Source organism: Lepidochelys kempii, chromosome 6 (assembly GCF_965140265.1).
Source record: "Lepidochelys kempii isolate rLepKem1 chromosome 6, rLepKem1.hap2, whole genome shotgun sequence".
NCBI lineage: Eukaryota > Metazoa > Chordata > Testudines > Cheloniidae > Lepidochelys > Lepidochelys kempii.
This window is the reverse complement of record NC_133261.1, coordinates 69,313,357-69,333,081: the sequence shown is the minus strand read 5'-3', so window position 1 is coordinate 69,333,081 and position 19,725 is coordinate 69,313,357. Positions and strand designations below refer to the sequence as shown.

Sequence of the window (19,725 nt, the reverse complement as noted above, 5' to 3'; positions counted from 1 at the left end):
CGATTTTTCAGAGAACACAAAAGGTGCCAACTCATGTAAAATATTGTGAACTCTTGCACTCTATAATACAACCATTCAGACCTGGCTAGCAGAAATTGCTATTTCCTAGAGTACCAAGGAAACTAATGTACTATTGTTCCCCCTCCGCCCCCCCCCCGCACATTGCCACCAACACAGAACTGTTGATGAGTCTTCTCTCCAATCCCCACATCCAAAGGAATGTGTCTGCATGAATTTATCTCATTACACTCACTTTTGGGTGACGCTGTAGAAATCTAGCTGCCTCCTCAAAGTATTCGAGATGCAAATCCTTCATGACCGTGGGCAGATCCTCAAAGTCAAAATAGGGCAGAGAAAGAGCAGCAAAGCCACGGGTTGCTAGGAGACTGGATCTGAACTCCATCAATCCACCTTCATCACCAAACATGTCGATCACTCCTGGAAAGGGGCCGTCCCCTACAAAAATGAGAAAAAGAATAATATTGTTATCAGGCCAAGATATTAGAGGTAATATAGTAAAAAATGAACTGCAACATACAGTAGGCATGATTACTAGAAAACTTATTACGTTTTCACTGGCAAGATATCAGTACTAGTAATATTTCCCATTACAGCTATATGGAACACCTGCTCAAACAAGTAAACATACTTTTTAACTGCACCCAATATGCTTTCCAAACGCTTTGCCTTCTCATCCTGAAGAAGCAGATCATACGTTAAACCAATGTGTTGTTGCAGCCAGTCTCATTTTGGCCCAGATCCTCAAAAGTAAAAGGCAATCAATGGAAGTTAGGAGTCTGAATGCCTTTGTGGATCTGGGTCACAATTACTGCACAGTGGTATGTTGCCAGTATGGCAGAGAGTGGATACCTGATGAGTTTGGACTTTGACCTAGGGTTTGAGAATACTGTCCTCTAGGTCTGTGAGAAGCACAAGCAATCTTGTTATTTTTCTGACTGACCATCAGATGGCATGGCTGATCCATTCAAATCCAGGTAGCTGCAATGATCTGCAATTGGGAGAGGGAAAGGTCTATTCTCATGTGAATGTACCTTAACATTAATAAGAGTTACACATAATGCACTGATGGAAGTCTTGGCGCTTAAGGGATTTTTGGAAATGGAAGCTCTGAGCAAGACTCGTTAGACTACTGAACAGTGAAGCTCCATTGCTTGGAACGGTTAAAATTAGACAAAGCACTGAAAATATATTTCAGAGTGGTAGCCGTGTTAGTCTATATCAGCAAAAACAATGAGGAGTCCTTGTGGCACCTTAGAGACTAATAAATTTAGTTGGGCATAAGCTTTCGTGGGCTAGAACCCACTTTAGCAGATGCATGGAGTGGAAAATACAGGAGCAGGTATAAATACATGAAAAGATGTGTCTCTAAGGTGCCACAAGGACTCCTTGTTGTTTTTGAAAATATATTGTAAGGAAAAATCAGGCAGTGCAAGGGATGGACTAGATCAGCTAGTTCTCTCTTTCATTTCCAACTTCTGTGATTCTAACAGTCCTCATTTTTCCTCAGCAATAAAGTTATTAATGAAAGCAGCAGATTGAAATGGAAATCACTGAACAGTTTCATTGCTGCTACTAACAGCCCTTTTGAGCAGCTGTGAAACAGACAAGTATTATGTAAATTTCACCATGGCACTACTTGAGGAAACCATAAACAGCTAAGGCTCTACAGATGTTTTCCCCCTGAACCTCCCCCCTGTGTTTTATAGTAGCCTCTTGCCAGTAAATTTAGCCTTCTAACAGAAGTCTAATTCATTTTAAGGTCACGTATTCTGTCCAACTCCTCTGGGATTCTCACAGTGCAAGCCATGGGTAATCACAGAAGCCTTAACAGAAACCTTTTTTTTTTTTTTTTTTTGGTGAGTAAGTTTTAGGTGGCTTCTGTCTAACCAAAAGGAACATTATTTTTTTTGGTAGGCTGCATGAGAGGAATGCAGCAGCATAATGGCAAATTTACATAGCTTCTGGCCCAAAATTACAGGCCAAGATTTTCATAAATGGGAGCCAAAACTGAGGCTTCTGAGGCCTATATAAACGTCCTGACTTTCTGAAACACTGAGCACGAAGCAGCTCTCTGACTCAAACATCAATTTTACTGTAACTTTAATGGGAGCTTCTGAGTGCTCAGTTCTTTTGAAAGTTAGGCCACTTAAGGAAATGGACCAGAACAGCTATTCCAGCATAGCTCCCTGTGTGGACACTCTCTATTCCGGAATAAAAGTGTTTTGATTCCAAAATTTATTACACTGATTTGGATACACCCTAATTATTCTGGAATAAAGTGACTTTTATTCCATAACGGTGCCCACACAGGGAATTCTGTCAGTCAATTTGCCTGTGTAGCCAAGCCCCCATATAGGTACTTAAGTATGGAATTAGGAGCCTAAATTCAGGCATCAGTTAATGAAAATCTTGGCCATGGATTTCTTTAAAGAAAGCACAGGTTGCAGATGGAATCTGCTTTGGCCCTGATATGTGTCATTAGATTGGGTTGTGTACCAAACTGAATGGAACACAACTTAAAACAAAATATATTTATCTCCAATTTTATTGATAGCAGCAAAGAAACATAGCTCTTCTTCAGTTAAAGAATTGCCAATTTGCCACATACAGACTGCAGAAAATACAGGAGAAAAAAACAAGGATCTTAGGTCCTGATCTTGCTCAAATTGAATTCAATGGCAAAAAAATCATAATTATTTCAATGGGCAAAATTGGTGCTTTAAGGAATTGACAACATTGACAACAGCAGGACAAATTGCAGGAGAGGCAGACCTTTTTATAAAATGTATATCTGACTTCCTTGCTCCATCTGGGTGCAGAAAATGAGGAATCAAAATAGAATAGTAAACCTGTACATTTGGATGCAGTTTTCAGGAGGGCTGGCAAACACTTTGCTTCTGTGAACAACTGTTAAATGCAAGATTTTTTTCTATTCCACAATGGTACTAATGACAAATTTAATAAAAACAGAAGTTAAAGATGAAGTGTGTCTTGTGAAATATAACAGAATATTCCTATTGTGTGTGTGGGAGGGGGGGAAGATGAAGGATATAGTAAAACAAACATTTTAGATGCATTATGTTTTTTATTATAAATTTTGGAAACTCTTGAAGTTCTGAGTATATGAATAAGATACACCATCTCCACTGCTTGTGACTGAGGCCACTATGTAATTCAAGCAAAGGTACTATCTAGGCTACATATGGTAGCATCAAAAAACAGGAATGTTTAAAGAGACAAATTTAGTTCTAGGTTGCAGACTTGTGGATACCACTAAGTTCAGTGAAAACCCTGTACATGCCTGTAAAGTGGATGTAGCTCTTAGCAAAATACCCTGGCTTCAATAATGGTGAATCAAGAGTGCTGACTAAGGGCCTCCAAAGTCCATTCAGATCAATCTGAGGCTTTCTGCCGACTTCAAGGGACCTTGGATCGCCCTCTAAATTAACCAGAGATCATGATTTAGGCCTCAATCTAGCAAAATACTTCCTTTATAGTATAAAACTCATGAGTAGTTTTGGTTCTGAGATATATGAGAGAGAGTTGGTATGCATGTATTTGCTATAATCTCTTCAGATGGCCTGCATATTTATATGCATTTGATGAAGAGAAAGTGTCCGATAGGGCACAATCCTACTCCCACTGGAATCCATGGGGGATTTCCCCCTGTTTAGCATGGTAAAAGAATTGGGCCCATAACTATCTCCTGTTAAGAAGAAAATATGACTTCTCACTAATTCAGTCACCCTTCTACAAATTTTGGAAACTCCACCACACTTTACCTTACTTCAGAGTTATGGGGAATCCCAGATGCAGACGGAGTGATGAGCTGATCTATAACAACTGCCTTTCTCTTGCTCTGTTATGCATTAATAAATTGTCATCTTTTGCTTTTACCACTGTCTTATAATAAACTTCTAAGATACACAGCAGGATTATTTATAGTAGTATATACCATGGGTTAGGCCTTTTCATTTTCAGCATTCATCTTATTCTTGTGAACTTTAAAAAAAACAAAAAAACTATTGCTGCAATATGTGTGGGAGGACATGGACTATTTTTCAGTCTTGTTTTCTGCAAGCAGAAATCCTGTGTGATTGTGTTCAGATAATAAATTATATTTTGCACTTATATCGTCTCTTCCAATTATTTAAAGCAGCTTTTTGGAATAACCGTAAAGGCTTTAGGGCAATTTCTAGAGTATTTATTTTTACACAATGAAAGGGCCCAATCTTATAAACTTCCATTGACAGAAGAAATATGCTTTCATTCTTCCCTATATGCACTAATCAGATGAGACAGTACTGTGCATAACACTTTGCACTTATAGGCACCTTCTGTCAGTGGCTTCTGCCAAAGCCCTTTACAGAGGCAAGTGATTATCACCATCACACCTTACATGTAGGAAAAGGGAAGCCACCGGAGATTCAATGCGTCAGCCCCCAAAAGGCAGAGCTTCCCTCACTCACCTGAGGGTAGGAACAGGCTCCCCCTCACGCTGCCCTCTTTCAGCCTAATCCTTCGCACCCCGGGGGCAGTGAACCATCTCTCTACATTGGCCTTGGCGAGGACCTGCCCTGGGATGCTGCCAGGCTGACTGTGCCCTTGGTGAACTGATACCTCCACCTTCATGGGGGTCTTAATCTGCTTCGGCACGAGCCTCTGGTAGGGTCTCTCCATGCCGGCGGGGGAGAGGCTCCAGAACAGCCCCATGGGCTCCACCCCAGTGTAGTCCCCTCCCTGGGCAGTGTCCCTGGACAGGTCCAGCTCCCCGAGGCTGTCCGCCAGGTAGTGGGCGCAGGAGTCGAAGAGGCAGCCCTGCTCGTTCGCCACGAGTCCCCTCAGCGTCACCCGCTGCCCCGGGGCGAGCCCCAGCACCTTGGTCGCCACCGGCTCGTCCGCCAGCCCCGCCGCGGGCTCCACCGCCACGGTCGCAGCCCCCCTGGTGCCAGAGCGCGGCCCCGGGGGGCGGCACTGCCTGGGAGGCCGCAAGCAGGCGGTCCAGGCCCGGGCCACGCGCCACATGGCGGGGTACGGGCAACCCCGCTCGCCGCCCCTCTCCGCTCCCCCAGCCACTGGGCGGCTCGGAGCCGGCCACTACACACCAGCTCGCGCCCCGGCCGGGCCCGGAGACCTCCAAGGCAGCCTCAATCGATCGCAGAGACACAGCGCCGCCTCCGGCCCGCCGGAGAGGCCCTTCCAGGGACGCCGCTCCCTTCTGCCGGCCCGGAAAGCCGCTTCGTGCAGCCGGGGGGCGCGGTCGCGCCCAGCCCCTGGAATGAGGAGAGGGCGGGGGGGAGCCGCAGCCTGGATAACCCGCCGGATGGGGCGGGAAGATCTTTGTGGGGGGGTTGAAGAAGAGGGAAGGGGGGAAAAAAAGCCCCCAGCCAGGCGCCCAGAGTAGCCCACCTCCTCCACAACTGCTAGGAGCTTAGGGAACAGCGCTTAATTTGTGCCCGGGCTGAGCCCAGGCACCTCTAGGTGCTCTGGTACCTCCAAGCTTGCCATGTCAGCTATTAAAGTAAAAAATTGCTTGAGGGCCAGCACCTGTTTAATTACAAATTAAGCACTGCTAAGGCAAAACCTTCTTAGGTCATGGCTACACTAGAAGACTATGTTGACCTAAGGTAGGCCAGTATACAGCTGCCGCAGTTATTACATCACTTGTGAGTGTGCACTATTGGCTCGTGTTGGCAGTGCGCGTCCTCACCCGGAGCGCTGAGAGGGAAGCAGTTGAGCTGCTTAGGTTTCTAAGAAAAAGAATATTCCTCTTAGAAGGAACTGACACCTAGAAACGTTCAGCACTGAAATCCAAAAACCCAGTGATCAGCATAGCAGACAATTTAGGATGGAGAAAGGTCTTACCTTACCAATATTTTAAGAACTCAGTTTATATCTGTAAATAACCAAATATATAAGGATGTGAACAAAACTCAACTTTCATATTGTAGGAAGTGGAAATAGGGCAAAAGGAGGAAATCTAATGTAGGGAGAGGCCTTGAGCCATCTTTTCTCTCACTTTCAGCCTATAATCTTTGGCTCCGGTGTCTCATTAAGAGGGAAGACAGGTGTATGAACTTTTAGAAATAGCTGGAGGCTATTATGAAAGATGGTGCTTACATGCACGGTCCAGGGACAGCACCCTAAGGAGAATCCCAGACTTGATATTCCTGATATTTCTAAGATTTAGAAAAAGCAGAAAAAAATCTTGGTTAAGTGTGTAATTGTTTTTAAATGTTTAACTTCTCCATGAACTTTGACTCCAGAGCCATTTGGACATATGCATTCTTTCACCACTGGAGCATTGAACTATTTAGGAACTATTGGACCTTCCTTCTCATACTCATCCAGCACCTTTACTTGGGTCTGCCACAGATTTGGAAGAGCAGCCCTCCAAACTCCACTACAGGTTAAGCCCTTCTCCCAAGTTTTCGGCTGCTCACTCCAAGACATCTGCAACCACTGGAAGATCACAAACAGGTATACCAGTTTGTTCTAGTTCTCTCTGCTTCCACCTACATGCCTTCCATTTCCCCTCAGGGAGTTTCATTTAAACTAGGTTGTTTATTCCTCTCTTTACTTGTTCCACTCTGTCCTGCTTAGAAAATCTCTGAGGGAAAGAGGGCAGATCGAGGCTTCAATATTGCAGCTGACTGACAAAGCTTTGCCTGCTGATTAGTAGACAATATTAATATTTAAGAATGGCGATGGATAGGCTAGAAGAGATTACTACCAACCAGACTGCCCACATTTAAACTTCACATGGTCCATTCTCAGCATATACTTCAAGCTCTCACAGGAGCAAAGCCCATATCCAGCCAGGTCACCTTTAATAGTTTTTCCTGATTTTCAACACATCTCCAAGTTCTGCAGATGATTGGGCCCATTTGAAGACAGTGGTGGTATTTGCAGCCACAGTAATGGGAGTGAATGTGAGACAGGCACCTCAAAAGAAACAGTAGGGGTACATACAGCAAAAAAACCCCAGTGGCAGCAAGGCTCAGAGCCCGGTTCAACTGACTTAGTTTCACGCTATGGGACTAAAAATACCAACATAGACATTCCTGCTTGTGTTGGAGCCCAGGCTCTGAGTCCTTCCCCTCATGCCAGGTTTCAAAGCCCAGGCTCCAATCCAAGCCCAAATACCCACACTATTATTTTTAGCCCCATAGCATGAACCCAAGTCAGTTGACCAGAGCTCAGAGACTCACTACTGTCTTGTTGGGTTTTTTTGCTACGTAGATGTACCCTAAGAAGCAAATATGCTCAGGATTCATGCTAACTTGGACTGACACATGTGAGTGAATCTTTTCTCCAGCTCCTTTTTATCTATTTCTATGTACAGGCTTTTTGAGGGAGTGCATCTTGCTTGTGCTGCTTGTTTGTTAAGGGACTGATAGGCCCCTCATGTCATTTAATATAACAGCTTACTACACTGAATACAAACTTACATATAAGATGACATTAATAGAGTAATAAGTCGCAAAGTCAAGCACTCAGAAGTTAGGAAATGAGGCAGAAGTCCAGAAGAAAAAACAGTATGATCATAATCTATGCATGGGCAACACTACTTCTGACATTTTATAACTTCCGAGTGCTCCATCTTGCAGCCTTAATGTTCTTGTAATGTGGTGTTTTTCCTATATAATTTCCTGAGGTTTTTTTTAAAGCAAAGTACTAAAACAAAAAAATCCATCATGTGAAGCCATATTGACCCAAACATAGGTCATCAACAGGATTATAACTTTTAGATCCACCACAGCACAGATCTCTATCACTTGCACTAATTAACTGGTTGCAGTAGTAGGCTATTATCCTGTAGGTGGACCAATCACTAGAGGTGCATGAAACACACTCTTTGTTAATGGGTTTGACAGCTATTTGGTGACAGCAGAGTTTTGTTGGGACTCGGGAATTCTGGACTGTATTCTATGTTCTGGAAATGAGTGTCTCTCTAATGGTTATAGACCCTTCTGCTCCATCTCCCCCAGCCTGACCCCTTCTGTTTCTATCTCCCCTGCTTCCATGTCCTCCCACAGACTGTTTGTGTTCTCTTCTCATCCCTCTGCATTTGAGCAACTCAGGCTGAACCTTCCTTTCCCTCTACACAGCCAAAGCCCCAGCAGTGGGGTCCCTGAAATCCAAGGACAGAAACTCCCTGCTCTCTGTTCTGGTGTTTAGTGCTACAGCAGGTAGGAGGAGCAATTTTAGGAAAAGTCCTGCTCAACCCATGCAATCTTGGAATGGATCATGCTCAGTCTGGTCAGCACCAGGAGCTGTATGGGGTAGGAGTGTGCTCATTGCAGATGGAATCTTTAAATATTAATACTGTCAGCCTCTAACAAACCTCTAATGAACATGTGCAAACTTCAATTTCTAGAGGCTTATAATTTAGCTAAATTTGGGCAGATATATACAAATCAACAAGAGTCATATCCCCAATACTAAGGTGATCCACCTGCCAAATTTTGAGTCCCTGCTCCAAACCACTGAGGCACTACAACTTCTGAATAAAGTAGTTGTAATATTTTAACACAGGAAAAACAAAAATTTCACTACTCTTTTTCTTGGAAATGGCTGATTCATTTTAGCTGAAACAAAAAAACCCCCAAAACAAAAAATCAGACTGAGGCAGATGACTGGCACAGAAAATTTCAGCCCAAACAGTTTAAGTCTGGCAAAGTTACAATCTGTTGAATATAGGGCCTTATAATGGAATATATTTGGCAACCTTAACCTATGTTGCTGCCAGCACTTCCTATAATACAATTGCACAAAAATCCTCAAACATGTTTTATTTAATTTTAATGATAATGAAAAAAATCTCCATAAAACACTAAGTTGGTCTTACAGTCAATTTTAGCTTGGATTTGCAAGGCACTGGATTTTGAAATTTATCAAACTAACGAACAGTTTAAGTAAATTTAATTCAGAAGCAACAGTGACAATATTTCAATTCAGTTTCTTATAATCCAAGCCATGAGACTATAATGAGAATCATATATAATGGCTAAATCCCCACAGAGTAGGCTGAAAGTTAACTCTACTGTGCACTAATCCTCAACTGGTGGGATGTGACTTACAAGGGGGTCATGTCCAATGGACTGAGAAAACAGAAAACCCTCTGGTCCCCGAAGGTCCAGCAGCAACTTGGGCAGTGGAGAGGAGGAACAAAAAAATTCAGCTTAAAGATTTATTCACTCAAATTCCCTTTCATACTCACTGAAAGATTCTTTTACCCAAGTAAACTTTAACAACTAGTAATTTTAGCTGTAAAATGCACCTTATAGCCTTGGATCTCCCAGCTTGGTTGTTACACCTTGTTTACCATTGAGATGTTTGTGGAAGAAGGCTTGGATTTGCTGCCAAGCATCCACTTGTGCCACAGAATGAGCTTTGGGCTCACCTCCCCAGATCACAGGACTGCCAACCAACAGGTGCATTGAGGCTGAGCACATTGGGGAAAAGGGGGGTTCAATATAATGCCCTGCTCCAGGGTAACAGACTATCTCAGGCTTTTCCTTTCCATGAGCCTGCAAACGATTGGAGGCTTCAGTAGCTAAGAATTCGCTCTTCCAGTTATGATCATCCTTGCCAACAATGAACAAGAAGTGCCCCTCAGCTTTCTCCAGTGGGATGAAGCTTTGACGGTCAGGCCCCTCTAGTGGGTTATTCAAGACATCCACAATATCTGCAATCCCAGACTTATCAAACTTAATGCGTTTCGGATTGACGCCAAGAGGTGGAATGGTGATATCCTTGTAACGAAGCACTGCACCCACATTGGCCACAGAGCCATTGATGGTGACAGTGGCAGTAATGCCTTTTAAGAAGGAAGCCATGGAGATACATAGGTCACCACCTTTGGAGATTCCAAGTAACCCAATTCCAGGACCTTTAACCTGAGTGGGAGAGAAAGAGAGGTCATTAGCACTGAATGGAAATTAATAATCTTACATTTCTATAGCACCTATATCCATTTGGATCTCTAAGGACTCAAACTCTGATAACTGTATGAACTTCACAGAAATCTACTCACCCTCTAGTGAATGCTGCCACATCTGGAGTGGGGTAGAGTGACTGTTTTTACATTGCAAAGTGATGATATTACAGATAACTAATTAATATTAACTCCCAGGAGAAAAGTCACTTATTGAATCAGCAATACTCTTTCCTGTAGTAGCCTAGGTTTTCATTATAATTCTTCCATCCAAGTATTAGCTCAACCCAATTCAGCATAGTTTATGAGATCACCACAGCTTGAGGAATGGCTTCAACCTCACTTCTAAGGTAGAGGGGGTCCCTTGCATTTTAGCTGGGTTTGAGCTTACCATCAAAAAACAAAAAACACATACAACTATATTCTAGGTTTTCTTCAGATCTAGTGTGTTGGGGAAGAGGAGGACATCTATACTGAATATTAATTCCCAGATAAAAACTATGATAAAGTGATGTTAAGACTGAGTACATATTGGTATTTTAAAGAAAATACATTTCAGAGATACTGTTGTAACCCACTGGACATGTGTGTTATACGTCCCACACTGTGCCTAAGGGAAAGAGGATGCAAGTTGTTTACAACTCCCAGCTATGGAACCTGGCTCTTTCGCTCAATCAGTAGATAGATTTGTACTTAGAACTCTGGAGGTCCCTAGTTGAATCCTGGTGTCAAGCAAGATGGCAATTGTCACCCTAATTATCCTCACACCAAGTATTACAAGCCCAGGAAATTCAGAGTTAGGGTTCTACTTAAAGAAATCCAAACATATTAAGAAAAAGTAAAACACAGTTAGGCACCCAACCAACTTTAACTCCAGTCTATATTGATGCAATACAATAACCATACAATTATAATTAGTGTACAATAGGGTTTGCAGCCCCAGATGAGATTTTTAAAGATACTGTACATTCAATTTGTCCTCCCTCATAGTGTCATTGGTGGAAGCCACCCATGACTGGTTCTAGGGGTGGGTAGGAAGGGCAGTTGCCCTAGGCACCTTCTTCCGGGGGTGCTGGCACAGATTGGCTTTTTTCCCCCCTCCACTCCAACTGGTTGGCCATTTTTGCTTTGCTGATTGGTTGGCCTTTTTCCCCCCCCTCCTTTCACAGCTGCTTGGGAGAAGGCACCAAAAATGTTTTCCGTCCTGGCCAGCAAGGTGACTGCTGAAGGCAGCTTGGCTTCACTCTCATTGGGAAAATGAGAGATGGCAGCCATTTTAAAAGGGGCCAGTTTTTCATGGAATTCTCTGTAGAACATCATTATTATTCTACTGCTTCTGAAGGAGAAATGTTCAGTTAATAATAATGCTAAAAATGAACATTAATCCCAAGAATGTTTCTTCAACTGTAGCTGATGCACAAGATTTCAGTGAGTTTTAACTACTCAGGAAGTTTGAAGAATCCGCATTATTCCATTAAGATAATTTGGCACAGAAAAAAAATTCTTAAAATGGCCCATTTGTAATTAATTTTTATCTCAAACTACTCACAATGTACTTGTAAAGAAAGAAATTTATGAGAATTTACTCAAAGAATAAGTGCTGTAATTTTGGAAAGGATACACTGCAATTTTCTTTAGAATAGCTGAATTCCTGCTTTTAGTGCAAAATACTCAACCATAATTATGGAACTGTAACTGGTGCTTCTAGAGTACTTTCCTATATAAACTTTTCCATTTATAAATGCAAATTCACAAGAGTAAAAAACAGCATGATCTTGGAAGATAGCCATCCTGGTTAAAATATTTGTAAAAGGTTTAATCTAACTCCATAATGATTCCAGAGTGGTCATCAAGTGTAAGACACTCAAATATGAACCCTTAACTAAAGACTGTGCCATAGTTTACTAAGATTACGCTCCTTCACCACCTGTTTCACCACCAGCATAACTGGCCGCAACTCCACTGGTTTCAACGAACTGGAGGAAGGGGTTAAATTATGCAGGGCCTTCAAAAGATGAAGGGCATGGAATTTTAACATGATAGAAAATATAATGGGGGAGGAAGGCACTGACGGTATTCAAAGAGGGTGGAGCATCCTGTGCTCAGTATGGTGGGAGAGAAATGGGATTTCACCAATAGACTGGGTAGATTAGAATGGCTCTAGTGGTTGTGGCTATTATGAATCGTACAAAGACAAGGCCTCAAAATATCAATCACCAGGTACTGGAAACAAATGCAGTCCCAGAATACAAAATTTTAACATTTAGTAGTGACCGTAACAGCTTCTTAAACTAAAAGGCAATAACTTGGTGTTTGTGGACTTCCTTGAACTGGGATCACAGAAGCTTGCCATGCATAAAAACACTGTGTCATGGCCAATCTACAAAAAAATAAAAATTAAACTCCTTTTGGAAGCTTGAGAATCTCTGGCAACAGCCCTCAAAAGAAACAGACACAACTTCAGTAGAATTTGATATCAACGTGTGGGTGGGTGAGTTGGGGGGTGGGCGTCAGTAAGACACCCTCCAGGAAATGGTACCAGCTTAAAATGCAAAGTTCAAACTGACCAGTCATAGAGGATTACCAATACAAGTTGTTTACAATGGACTTTGATAGAGCTGAGATTTTAAGCACAGCAGTTATGTATCATATATTGCTTTACAACAGTCTTATGATGAGCGCTCCCTGTATCATGGGGACACCCATGAATAAACTGACCTGTGAGTGTTGCAACATATAGTTCACAGCTTCCTCAAAATACTCTAGATGGAATTCCCTCATATCTTTGGGGAGATCTTCATAGCCATAGTAAGCCAGAGCCAGTGTGGCAAAGCCATGATTGGCCAGAAGGCTTGCCCGATATTCAGGAAGCCCGCCCCCAGTACCATATAGGTCAATGATTCCAGGAAAGGGACCATCTTCTGTAGGAGACCAAATAAAGGGATGTAATTAGCTCAAAATTCTTCCTTTACATTTCAAATTTCATACCATTTGGTCTTTACGTTGCTCTAAAATTTTTTATTTTTTTTAAAAGAAAGCTAGAAGATTAAGGTTCACTAGGTTCTCCATAAACTACTAAATACTTCAGAGATTATAATAGAAAGCCTGCTATGTCATGTGCAGGTCTGGATAATAATACATATTCTTGCAATTACTGAAGAAACCAAGGATTATTTGACAAAAGCCATTATTGATTGTGATTTCCCCCACATGTCTATCCTATGATTTAGGTGCCATACATTGTTAAAAACCAGAAATCTTTATTATTCAATAAAATTATCGAAAAAAAAAAATCAACCATATCGCAGACACAAGTCTCCAATTCCTTTAAACCTTCATTTGTCTCTAGGCCCTGGTCTACACTAGGAGTTGAGGTCAAATTTAGCAGCGTTAAATCGATTTAACCCTGCACTCGTCCAGACGATGAAGCCCTTTTTTTTAACTTAAAGGGCTCTTAAAATCGATTTCCTTACTCCACCTCTGACAAGGGGATTAGCGCTTAAATCGGCCTTGCCGGGTCGAATTTGGGGTACTGTGGATGCAATTAGACAGTATTGGCCTCCGGGAGCTATCCCAGAGTGCTCTATTGTGACCGCTCTGGCCAGCACTCTCAACTCAGATGCACTGGCCAGGTAGACAGTAAAAAGCCCGCAAACTTTTGAATTTCAATTTCCTGTTTGCATGGTCACCTGCAGCTTTCCACGCTGGCCAGAGCTCATCAGCAGAGGTGACCATGATGGAGTCCCAGAATCACAAAAGAGCCCCAGCATGGACTGAACGGGAGGTATGGGATCTGATCGCTGTATGGGGAGAGGAATCCGTGCTATCAGAACTCCGTTCCAGTTTTCAAAATGCCAAAACATTTGTCAAAATCTCCCAGGGCATGAAGGACAGAGGCCATAACAGGGACCTGAAGCAGTGCCATGTGAAATGTAAGGAGCTGAGGCAAGCCTACCAGAAAACCAGAGAGGCGAACGGCCACTCCGGGTCAGAGCCCCAAACATGCTGCTTCTATGATGAGCTGCATGCCATTTTAGGGGGTTCAGCCACCACTACCCCAGCCGTGTTGTTTGACTCCTTCAATGGAGATGGAGGCAACACGAAAGCAGGTTTTGGGGATGAGGAAGATGATGATGATGAAGTTGTAGATAGCTTACAGCAAGCGAACGGAGAAACCGGTTTTCCCGACAGCCAGAAACTGTTTCTCACCCTGGACCTGGAGCCAGTACCCCCCGAACCCACCCAAGGCTGCCTCCCGGACCCGCCAGGCGGAGAAGGGACCTCTGGTGAGTGTACCTTTTAAAATACTATACATGGTTTAAAAGCAAGCATGTTTAATGATTAATTTGCCCTGGCATTTGCGGCTCTCCTGGATGTACTCCCAAAGCCTTTGCAAAAGGTTTCTGAGGAGGGCAGCTTATTCCGTCCACCATGGCAGGACACTTTACCACACCAGGCCAGTAGCACATACTCGGGAATCATCGTAGAACAAAGCATTGCAGTGTATTTTTGCTGGCGTTCAAACAACATCCATTCTTTATCTCTCTGTGTTATCCTCAGCAATGTGATATCATTCATGGTCACCTGGTTGAAATAGGGTGCTTTTCTTAAGGGGACATTCAGAGGTGCCCATTCGTGGTGGGCTGTTTGCCTGTGGCTGAACAGAAATGTTCCCCGCTCTTAGCCATGGGGAGGGGGGAAGGGCGAGGGGCTAGCCACGTGGTGGGGGGGGAGGCAAAATGCGACCTTGGAACGAAAGCACATGTGCTGTGTATGTAATGTTAACAGCAAGGTTTACCGTGAAAGAGTGTACCGATTGTTCTATAAAATGTGTCTTTTTAAATACCACTGTCCCTTTTTTTTTCCTCCACCAGCTGCATGTGTTTCAAGGATCACAGGATCTTCTCCTTCCCAGAGGCTAGTGAAGATGAGAAGGCAAAAAAAACACACTTGTGATTAAATGTTCTCTGAGCTCATGCTGACCTCCCACACTGACAGAGCACAGACGAATGCGTGGAGGCAGACAATGTCAGAGTGCAGGAAAGCACAAAATGACCGGGAGGAGAGGTGGTGGGCTGAAGAGAGTAAGTGGAGGGCTGAAGCTGAAAGGTGGTGGCAGCATGATGAGAGGAGGCAGGATTCAATGCTGAGGCTTCTGGAGGATCAAACTAATGCGCTCCAGCATATGGCTGAGCTGCAGGAAAGGCAGCAGGAGCACAGACCGCCGCTACAGCCCCTGTGTAACCAACCGCCCTCCTCCCCAAGTTCCATAGCCTCCTCACCCAGACGCCCAAGAACGCGGTGGGGGGCCTCCGGCCACCCAGCAACTCCACCCCAGAGGATTGCCCAAGCAACAAAAGGCTGGCATTCAATAAGGGAGGGATAGCTCATTGGGGGGGAGGGATAGCTCATTGGTTTGAGCATTAAAATGGGGGGGGGGGGGGGATAGCTCAGTGGTTTGAGCATTGGCCTGCTAAACCCAGGGTTGTGAGTTCAATCCTTGAGGGGGCCATTTAGGGATCTGGGGCAAAAATTGGGGATTGGTCCTGCTTTGAGCAGGGGGTTGGACTAGATGACCTCCTGAGGTCCCTTCCAACCCTGATAGTCTATGATTCTATGAAGTTTTAAAATTTTAAACTTTTAAAGCGCGGTGTGTCTTTGTCCTTCCCTCCTCCACCACCCCTCCCAGGCTACCCTTGTGATCCACCAGTGCTTGCAGCACTATTGAAAAGTACCCCTTGCAGTTTATGTACTCGCCGGCTTGGTGCTCCGGTGCCAAGATAGGGATATGGGTTCTGTCTATGGCCCCACCACAGTTAGGGAATCCTATTATAGCAAAGCCATCCACTATGAGGCTGCACATTTCCCAGGGTCACTACCCTTGATATCAGCAGATCTTTCATTGCATGGGCTACTTGCATCACAGCAGCCCCCACAGTAGATTTGCCCACTCCAAATTGATTCCCAACTGACCGGTAGCTGTCTGGCGTTGCAAGCTTCCACAGGGCTATCGCCACTCGCTTCTCAACTATGAGGGCTGCTCTCATCTTGGTATTCTTGTGCTTCAAGGCAGGGGAAAGCAAGTCACAAAGTTCCATGAAAGTGCCCTTACGCATGCGAAAGTTTCGCAGCCACCGGGGATCGTCCCAGACCTGCAACACTACACGGTCCCACCAGTCTTGTGCTTGCCAGGCCCAGAATTGGCATTCCACGGCATGAACCTGCCCCATTAGCACCATGATGCCTGCATTGCCAGGGCCCATGCTTTGAGAGAAGTCTGTGTCCATGTCCTCATCACTCTCGTCACCGTGCTGACATCGCCTACTCGCCCGGTTTCGCTTTGCCAGGTTCTGGTGCTGCATATACTGCTGGATAATGCGTGTGGTGTTTAATGTGCTCCTAATTGCCAGAGTGATCTGAGCGGGCTCCATGCTTGCCGTGGTATGGCGTCTGCACAGAAAAAAGGCGCGGAACGATTGTCTGTCGTTGCTTTCACAGAGGGAGGGAGGGAAGGAGGGCCTGTCTGTCGTTGCTTTCACAGAGGGAGGGAGGGGAGGAGACCCAGAACCACCCGCGACAACGTTTTTTGCCCCATCAGGCATTGGGATCTCAACCCAGAACTCCAATGGGCAGCGGAGACTGCAGGAACTGTGGGATAGCTACCCACAGTGCAACACTCCAGAAGTCGACGCTAGCCTCGGTACTGTGGAAGCACTCCGCCGAGTTAATGCACTTAGAGCATTTTGTGTGGGGACACACACAATCGAGTATTTAAAAACGATTTCTAAAAAAACGACTTCTATAAATTTCATGGTGTAGACATACCCTTAGTTGACACCCCTTTGCCCCATCCTTAGAAAAGGCCTCAGAAACAGATGGTTCTTGCAATGGGTAATCAAATCCAAGATCTAGTACACCAAGACAGAAGACAGGTTTCAGAGACTTGGACTTCACTGAGAACATGCCATTACCTCCCTTTTATAATCAGGTGGTGAGTGTTAGCTGGAGTCCCTCATGTGTTATTAAATATTAACTTTTATCATTTTTGTATGTTAAACACTTAATTCTATTATATGCATTTTTATTCTGGGTATCTATTTATTGCCCTACATATATTTAAATTAAAAAGTTCTTTGTCCTTCAATTAAACATAATGGATGAAGGGAAAATGAACTTTATAATGGAATGTGTGTAATCTTTTAACACTAGTTTTTACCCTGCCTTTACTAATATAGTCCAGGTGTCCAGGGAAAATAGCCCTCAAACTACTAAGTGTCTACAGAAGTAGGTTATAAACAAAACTGGATGATTGATAAGGGATATTTGTTATTGCACATGTTTCATGTAATGGAGGAAATAAGGATCCACTGAAAGACGTTTATAAACTTAGTAAGAACTGCTGGTTGTCACAGCTCTCAGTAATAATGACTGAATTAGAATTCCCTTTGGCTTACTGATCATGTAACCTAAAGATACCATAAAAGAAAGCTCATAAGTAATTAGGTACAATGAAAATGTCAAAACAGAACGCATAGTGCAATTAATTGTGGAAAAGTATTTTTCCTCCAAAAAGGAGTTTTTGTCTCACACTCTATAAAATGACAGATGTTTGGGGACTTGGATTGGGAACTAACAATGCCAGCATTCCACTGAGTACACAGGAAGGGACCAAATTACCTTCTCTTCACCATCTGTGGGGTGGTAAAGTACGTCTTCCTGTATTCTGTGTAGTGCTGTACTAATCTGATTTATAATCTTTGATTAAATAATTCCATTTGAGCCTATTTGACAATCTCAAATTATTAAATTCGAACACACAACACATTCCAGCAGTGGCCATGGTACGACATGGGAAGAGTTGGTATCTTATATACTCTATATCCCAAACCATTAAGTACACAGAAAGACCTGCTGTATTCAGATAATTTTTATGTTAGATAAATTTCTGGATAACACTGGAGAGGTCTGCGTGCAAAAGAAAAGGATGCAGTCTCCTCATCAAGTATAAATGATTAAAAAGTGGACTTCCCATGGCATGTGAAGAGCAACTGTAGACCTCAGAAAGACCCCAAAGTTAAGAATCTGAGAAATAAAGAGTGAGACCCCACCCGTCAAGGGTACTAATATAATTTCTGGCACCATCTTGGCTGGATTGAGTTTCAGTCCATCCCTCATCTTTGCCACAGTCTTTGTTAATCATGGCCTAGGATACTTCACCAAACTAACAAGTCAAAAAGAGATGTAAATATATAGAAAACTAGTTATTGAAGACATAGCTCAACCCTCTTTATCCCCCATACTTCCTCACTAACCTCGTGAACACCTCCACCCGCCTGTCCCCTGCCGGGATGTCCTGCCCAGCTGGGGCAGCCCTCCTTGGTGCAAGACATTACAGTCACCAGCGAAGGTTGTAGTAAAGGTAAAGTGCCCCACACTTTGAGGACCTCTGCCATAGTCAGTGGTTAGGACGCTCATTGGAGAGATGACAGATTCCCCATTGAAATCCCTTATCAGGCAGAAGGGTGAACTGAACCAGGGTCTCCCACATCATAGGTAACCACAGGATAAAGATTTATGAAGGAGACCACTGCAGATGCCCCTGCCACCTCCTTTCCCCGTTGTTTTGTATGGCGTTAGCCATGCTCACAGTATGGAGTGAGTGAAGCCGACTAGACCTCTACCGTCCATTCCACATCAGTATAAACATTTTATTTTGGAAGCTGGCTGCTGAAAACTCCTGCGCGTGTGGTGTTTATACTCTAGTAGAGTGACATTATGTGCGGCTTTGCGGGGGTGGGGGGGCTGGGGCTCTGCTTCTGGACGCGGGAGGGGGCTGCTTTGGGGCGGCACTTTAACGCGAAGCATGTTTTTGGATGGCTCTGGGCCACTCGCTTCTGGCGGGGGGCAGGGTTGTTTGGAACATTCAGCAAGGGGGAGAGGGGCTCCCCGGGACTCCGTCTGGAAATTAGGCGGGAAATCCCGACGTCCTGTGGAGCGTGGGACTCAGCAGGCTGAGGGGCCGCGCCCTGCCCGGCTGCCGGTGGAAGCCCCGAGGAGGGAGGTGTAGGGGCAGTACTCGGTTACTCACCAGGAGGCAGGAAGAGTGTGGCCCGGATCCTCCCCTCTCGCACCGGGATCCTCCTCACTCCTTCCCGCAGGAAGCTCCGCTCGTGGGCACCCCTGGCCAGCAGCCGGCTGGGGAGCGGCCCGTGGCCCTCGAATACCTCCAGCTCCAGGCAGAAGGGGCTTTGCACATCCCGCTTCACCAGCCGTCTGAAGGGGTTCTGGGGCTGCAGGGACCAGAGCAGCCCCATGGGGTCCAGGCCGGAGAAGCTGCCTCCCGGCAGCGCTGGGGAGCGGGTGAGCTCCAGCTCCCCGCTGCTCTCTGCCTGGTAGAGGGCGCAGGACTGGAAGAGCTCGCCCCCCTCGTCCTGCAGAGACAGACGGAGAGTGACCTCCTGCTGCGGGCACAGCCCGTGCACGGTGATAGCCAGCGGCTCATCGAACAGGCTGCGTGGGGCGGGCGAGAACTGAACACTGGGCGCCATGGTGGTGGCGGCTCCCAGTGCCTGGGCTAGGCTGCGCCTGAGCACGTGGTGGCAGGATCGGTGCAGCACACTCTGCAGCATCCCTTGCGCGCACAACGTCCCAGCGCCGCGCAGCGTGCGCCGGGCGGCTAATGCCATGGCTAATGTCAGGCCGCCCCGCCGGCAGCGCGAGAGGACTGACTCCCCGACCACTTTCCGCGCAGGGGCGGTGCTTGG

General features: G+C 44.9%; 4 protein-coding genes across 6 annotated transcripts in view; 2 read left to right on the top strand and 2 right to left on the bottom strand.

Annotated features, from left to right (window-relative positions):
• The window catches only part of LOC140913005 (acyl-coenzyme A thioesterase 5-like), a 13,998-nt gene extending 8,890 nt beyond the window's left edge, over nucleotides 1-5,108 (bottom strand). The window contains exons 1-2 of the mRNA XM_073348558.1: nucleotides 4,491-5,108; nucleotides 254-456 (exon numbers count right to left, since the gene is read on the bottom strand). Of these exons, the coding sequence (XP_073204659.1) occupies nucleotides 254-456; nucleotides 4,491-5,046 (759 nt within the window). The 5' untranslated portion in view covers nucleotides 5,047-5,108. The remainder of the gene's footprint in view (nucleotides 1-253; nucleotides 457-4,490) is intronic.
• Nucleotides 1-15,334, top strand: part of LOC140913006 (zinc finger and SCAN domain-containing protein 32-like) — a 25,177-nt gene extending 9,843 nt beyond the window's left edge. The window contains exons 1-4 of one of the 2 annotated variants that reach the window (XM_073348559.1): nucleotides 5,408-5,648; nucleotides 6,288-6,501; nucleotides 13,657-14,247; nucleotides 14,836-15,334. In XM_073348559.1, the coding sequence (XP_073204660.1) occupies nucleotides 13,695-14,247; nucleotides 14,836-14,921 (639 nt within the window). In that variant the 5' untranslated portion in view covers nucleotides 5,408-5,648; nucleotides 6,288-6,501; nucleotides 13,657-13,694 and the 3' untranslated portion in view covers nucleotides 14,922-15,334. Of the gene's footprint in view, nucleotides 1-5,407; nucleotides 5,649-6,287; nucleotides 6,502-13,656; nucleotides 14,248-14,835 lie in introns of those variants that run through there. The other variant, XM_073348560.1, reaches the window with a different exon arrangement.
• LOC140913004 (acyl-coenzyme A thioesterase 1-like) lies at nucleotides 7,634-19,713 on the bottom strand. 2 transcript variants are annotated; one of them, XM_073348557.1, is made up of 3 exons: nucleotides 19,050-19,713; nucleotides 16,787-16,869; nucleotides 7,634-9,923 (listed from the first exon to the last, which is right to left on the bottom strand). In XM_073348557.1, exons 1-3 carry the CDS (start codon nucleotides 19,645-19,647, stop codon nucleotides 9,306-9,308), a joined length of 1,299 nt encoding a protein of 432 aa, XP_073204658.1. In that variant the 5' UTR covers nucleotides 19,648-19,713; the 3' UTR covers nucleotides 7,634-9,305. The 2 variants fall into 2 exon arrangements, with proteins under 2 accessions (XP_073204658.1, XP_073204657.1); XM_073348556.1 differs by lacking the exon at nucleotides 16,787-16,869 and adding an exon at nucleotides 12,680-12,882.
• Nucleotides 19,553-19,725, top strand: part of HEATR4 (HEAT repeat containing 4) — a 68,367-nt gene continuing 68,194 nt past the window's right edge. The window contains exon 1 of the mRNA XM_073348541.1: nucleotides 19,553-19,725. Coding sequence (XP_073204642.1) covers nucleotides 19,641-19,725 — 85 coding nt within the window. The 5' untranslated portion in view covers nucleotides 19,553-19,640.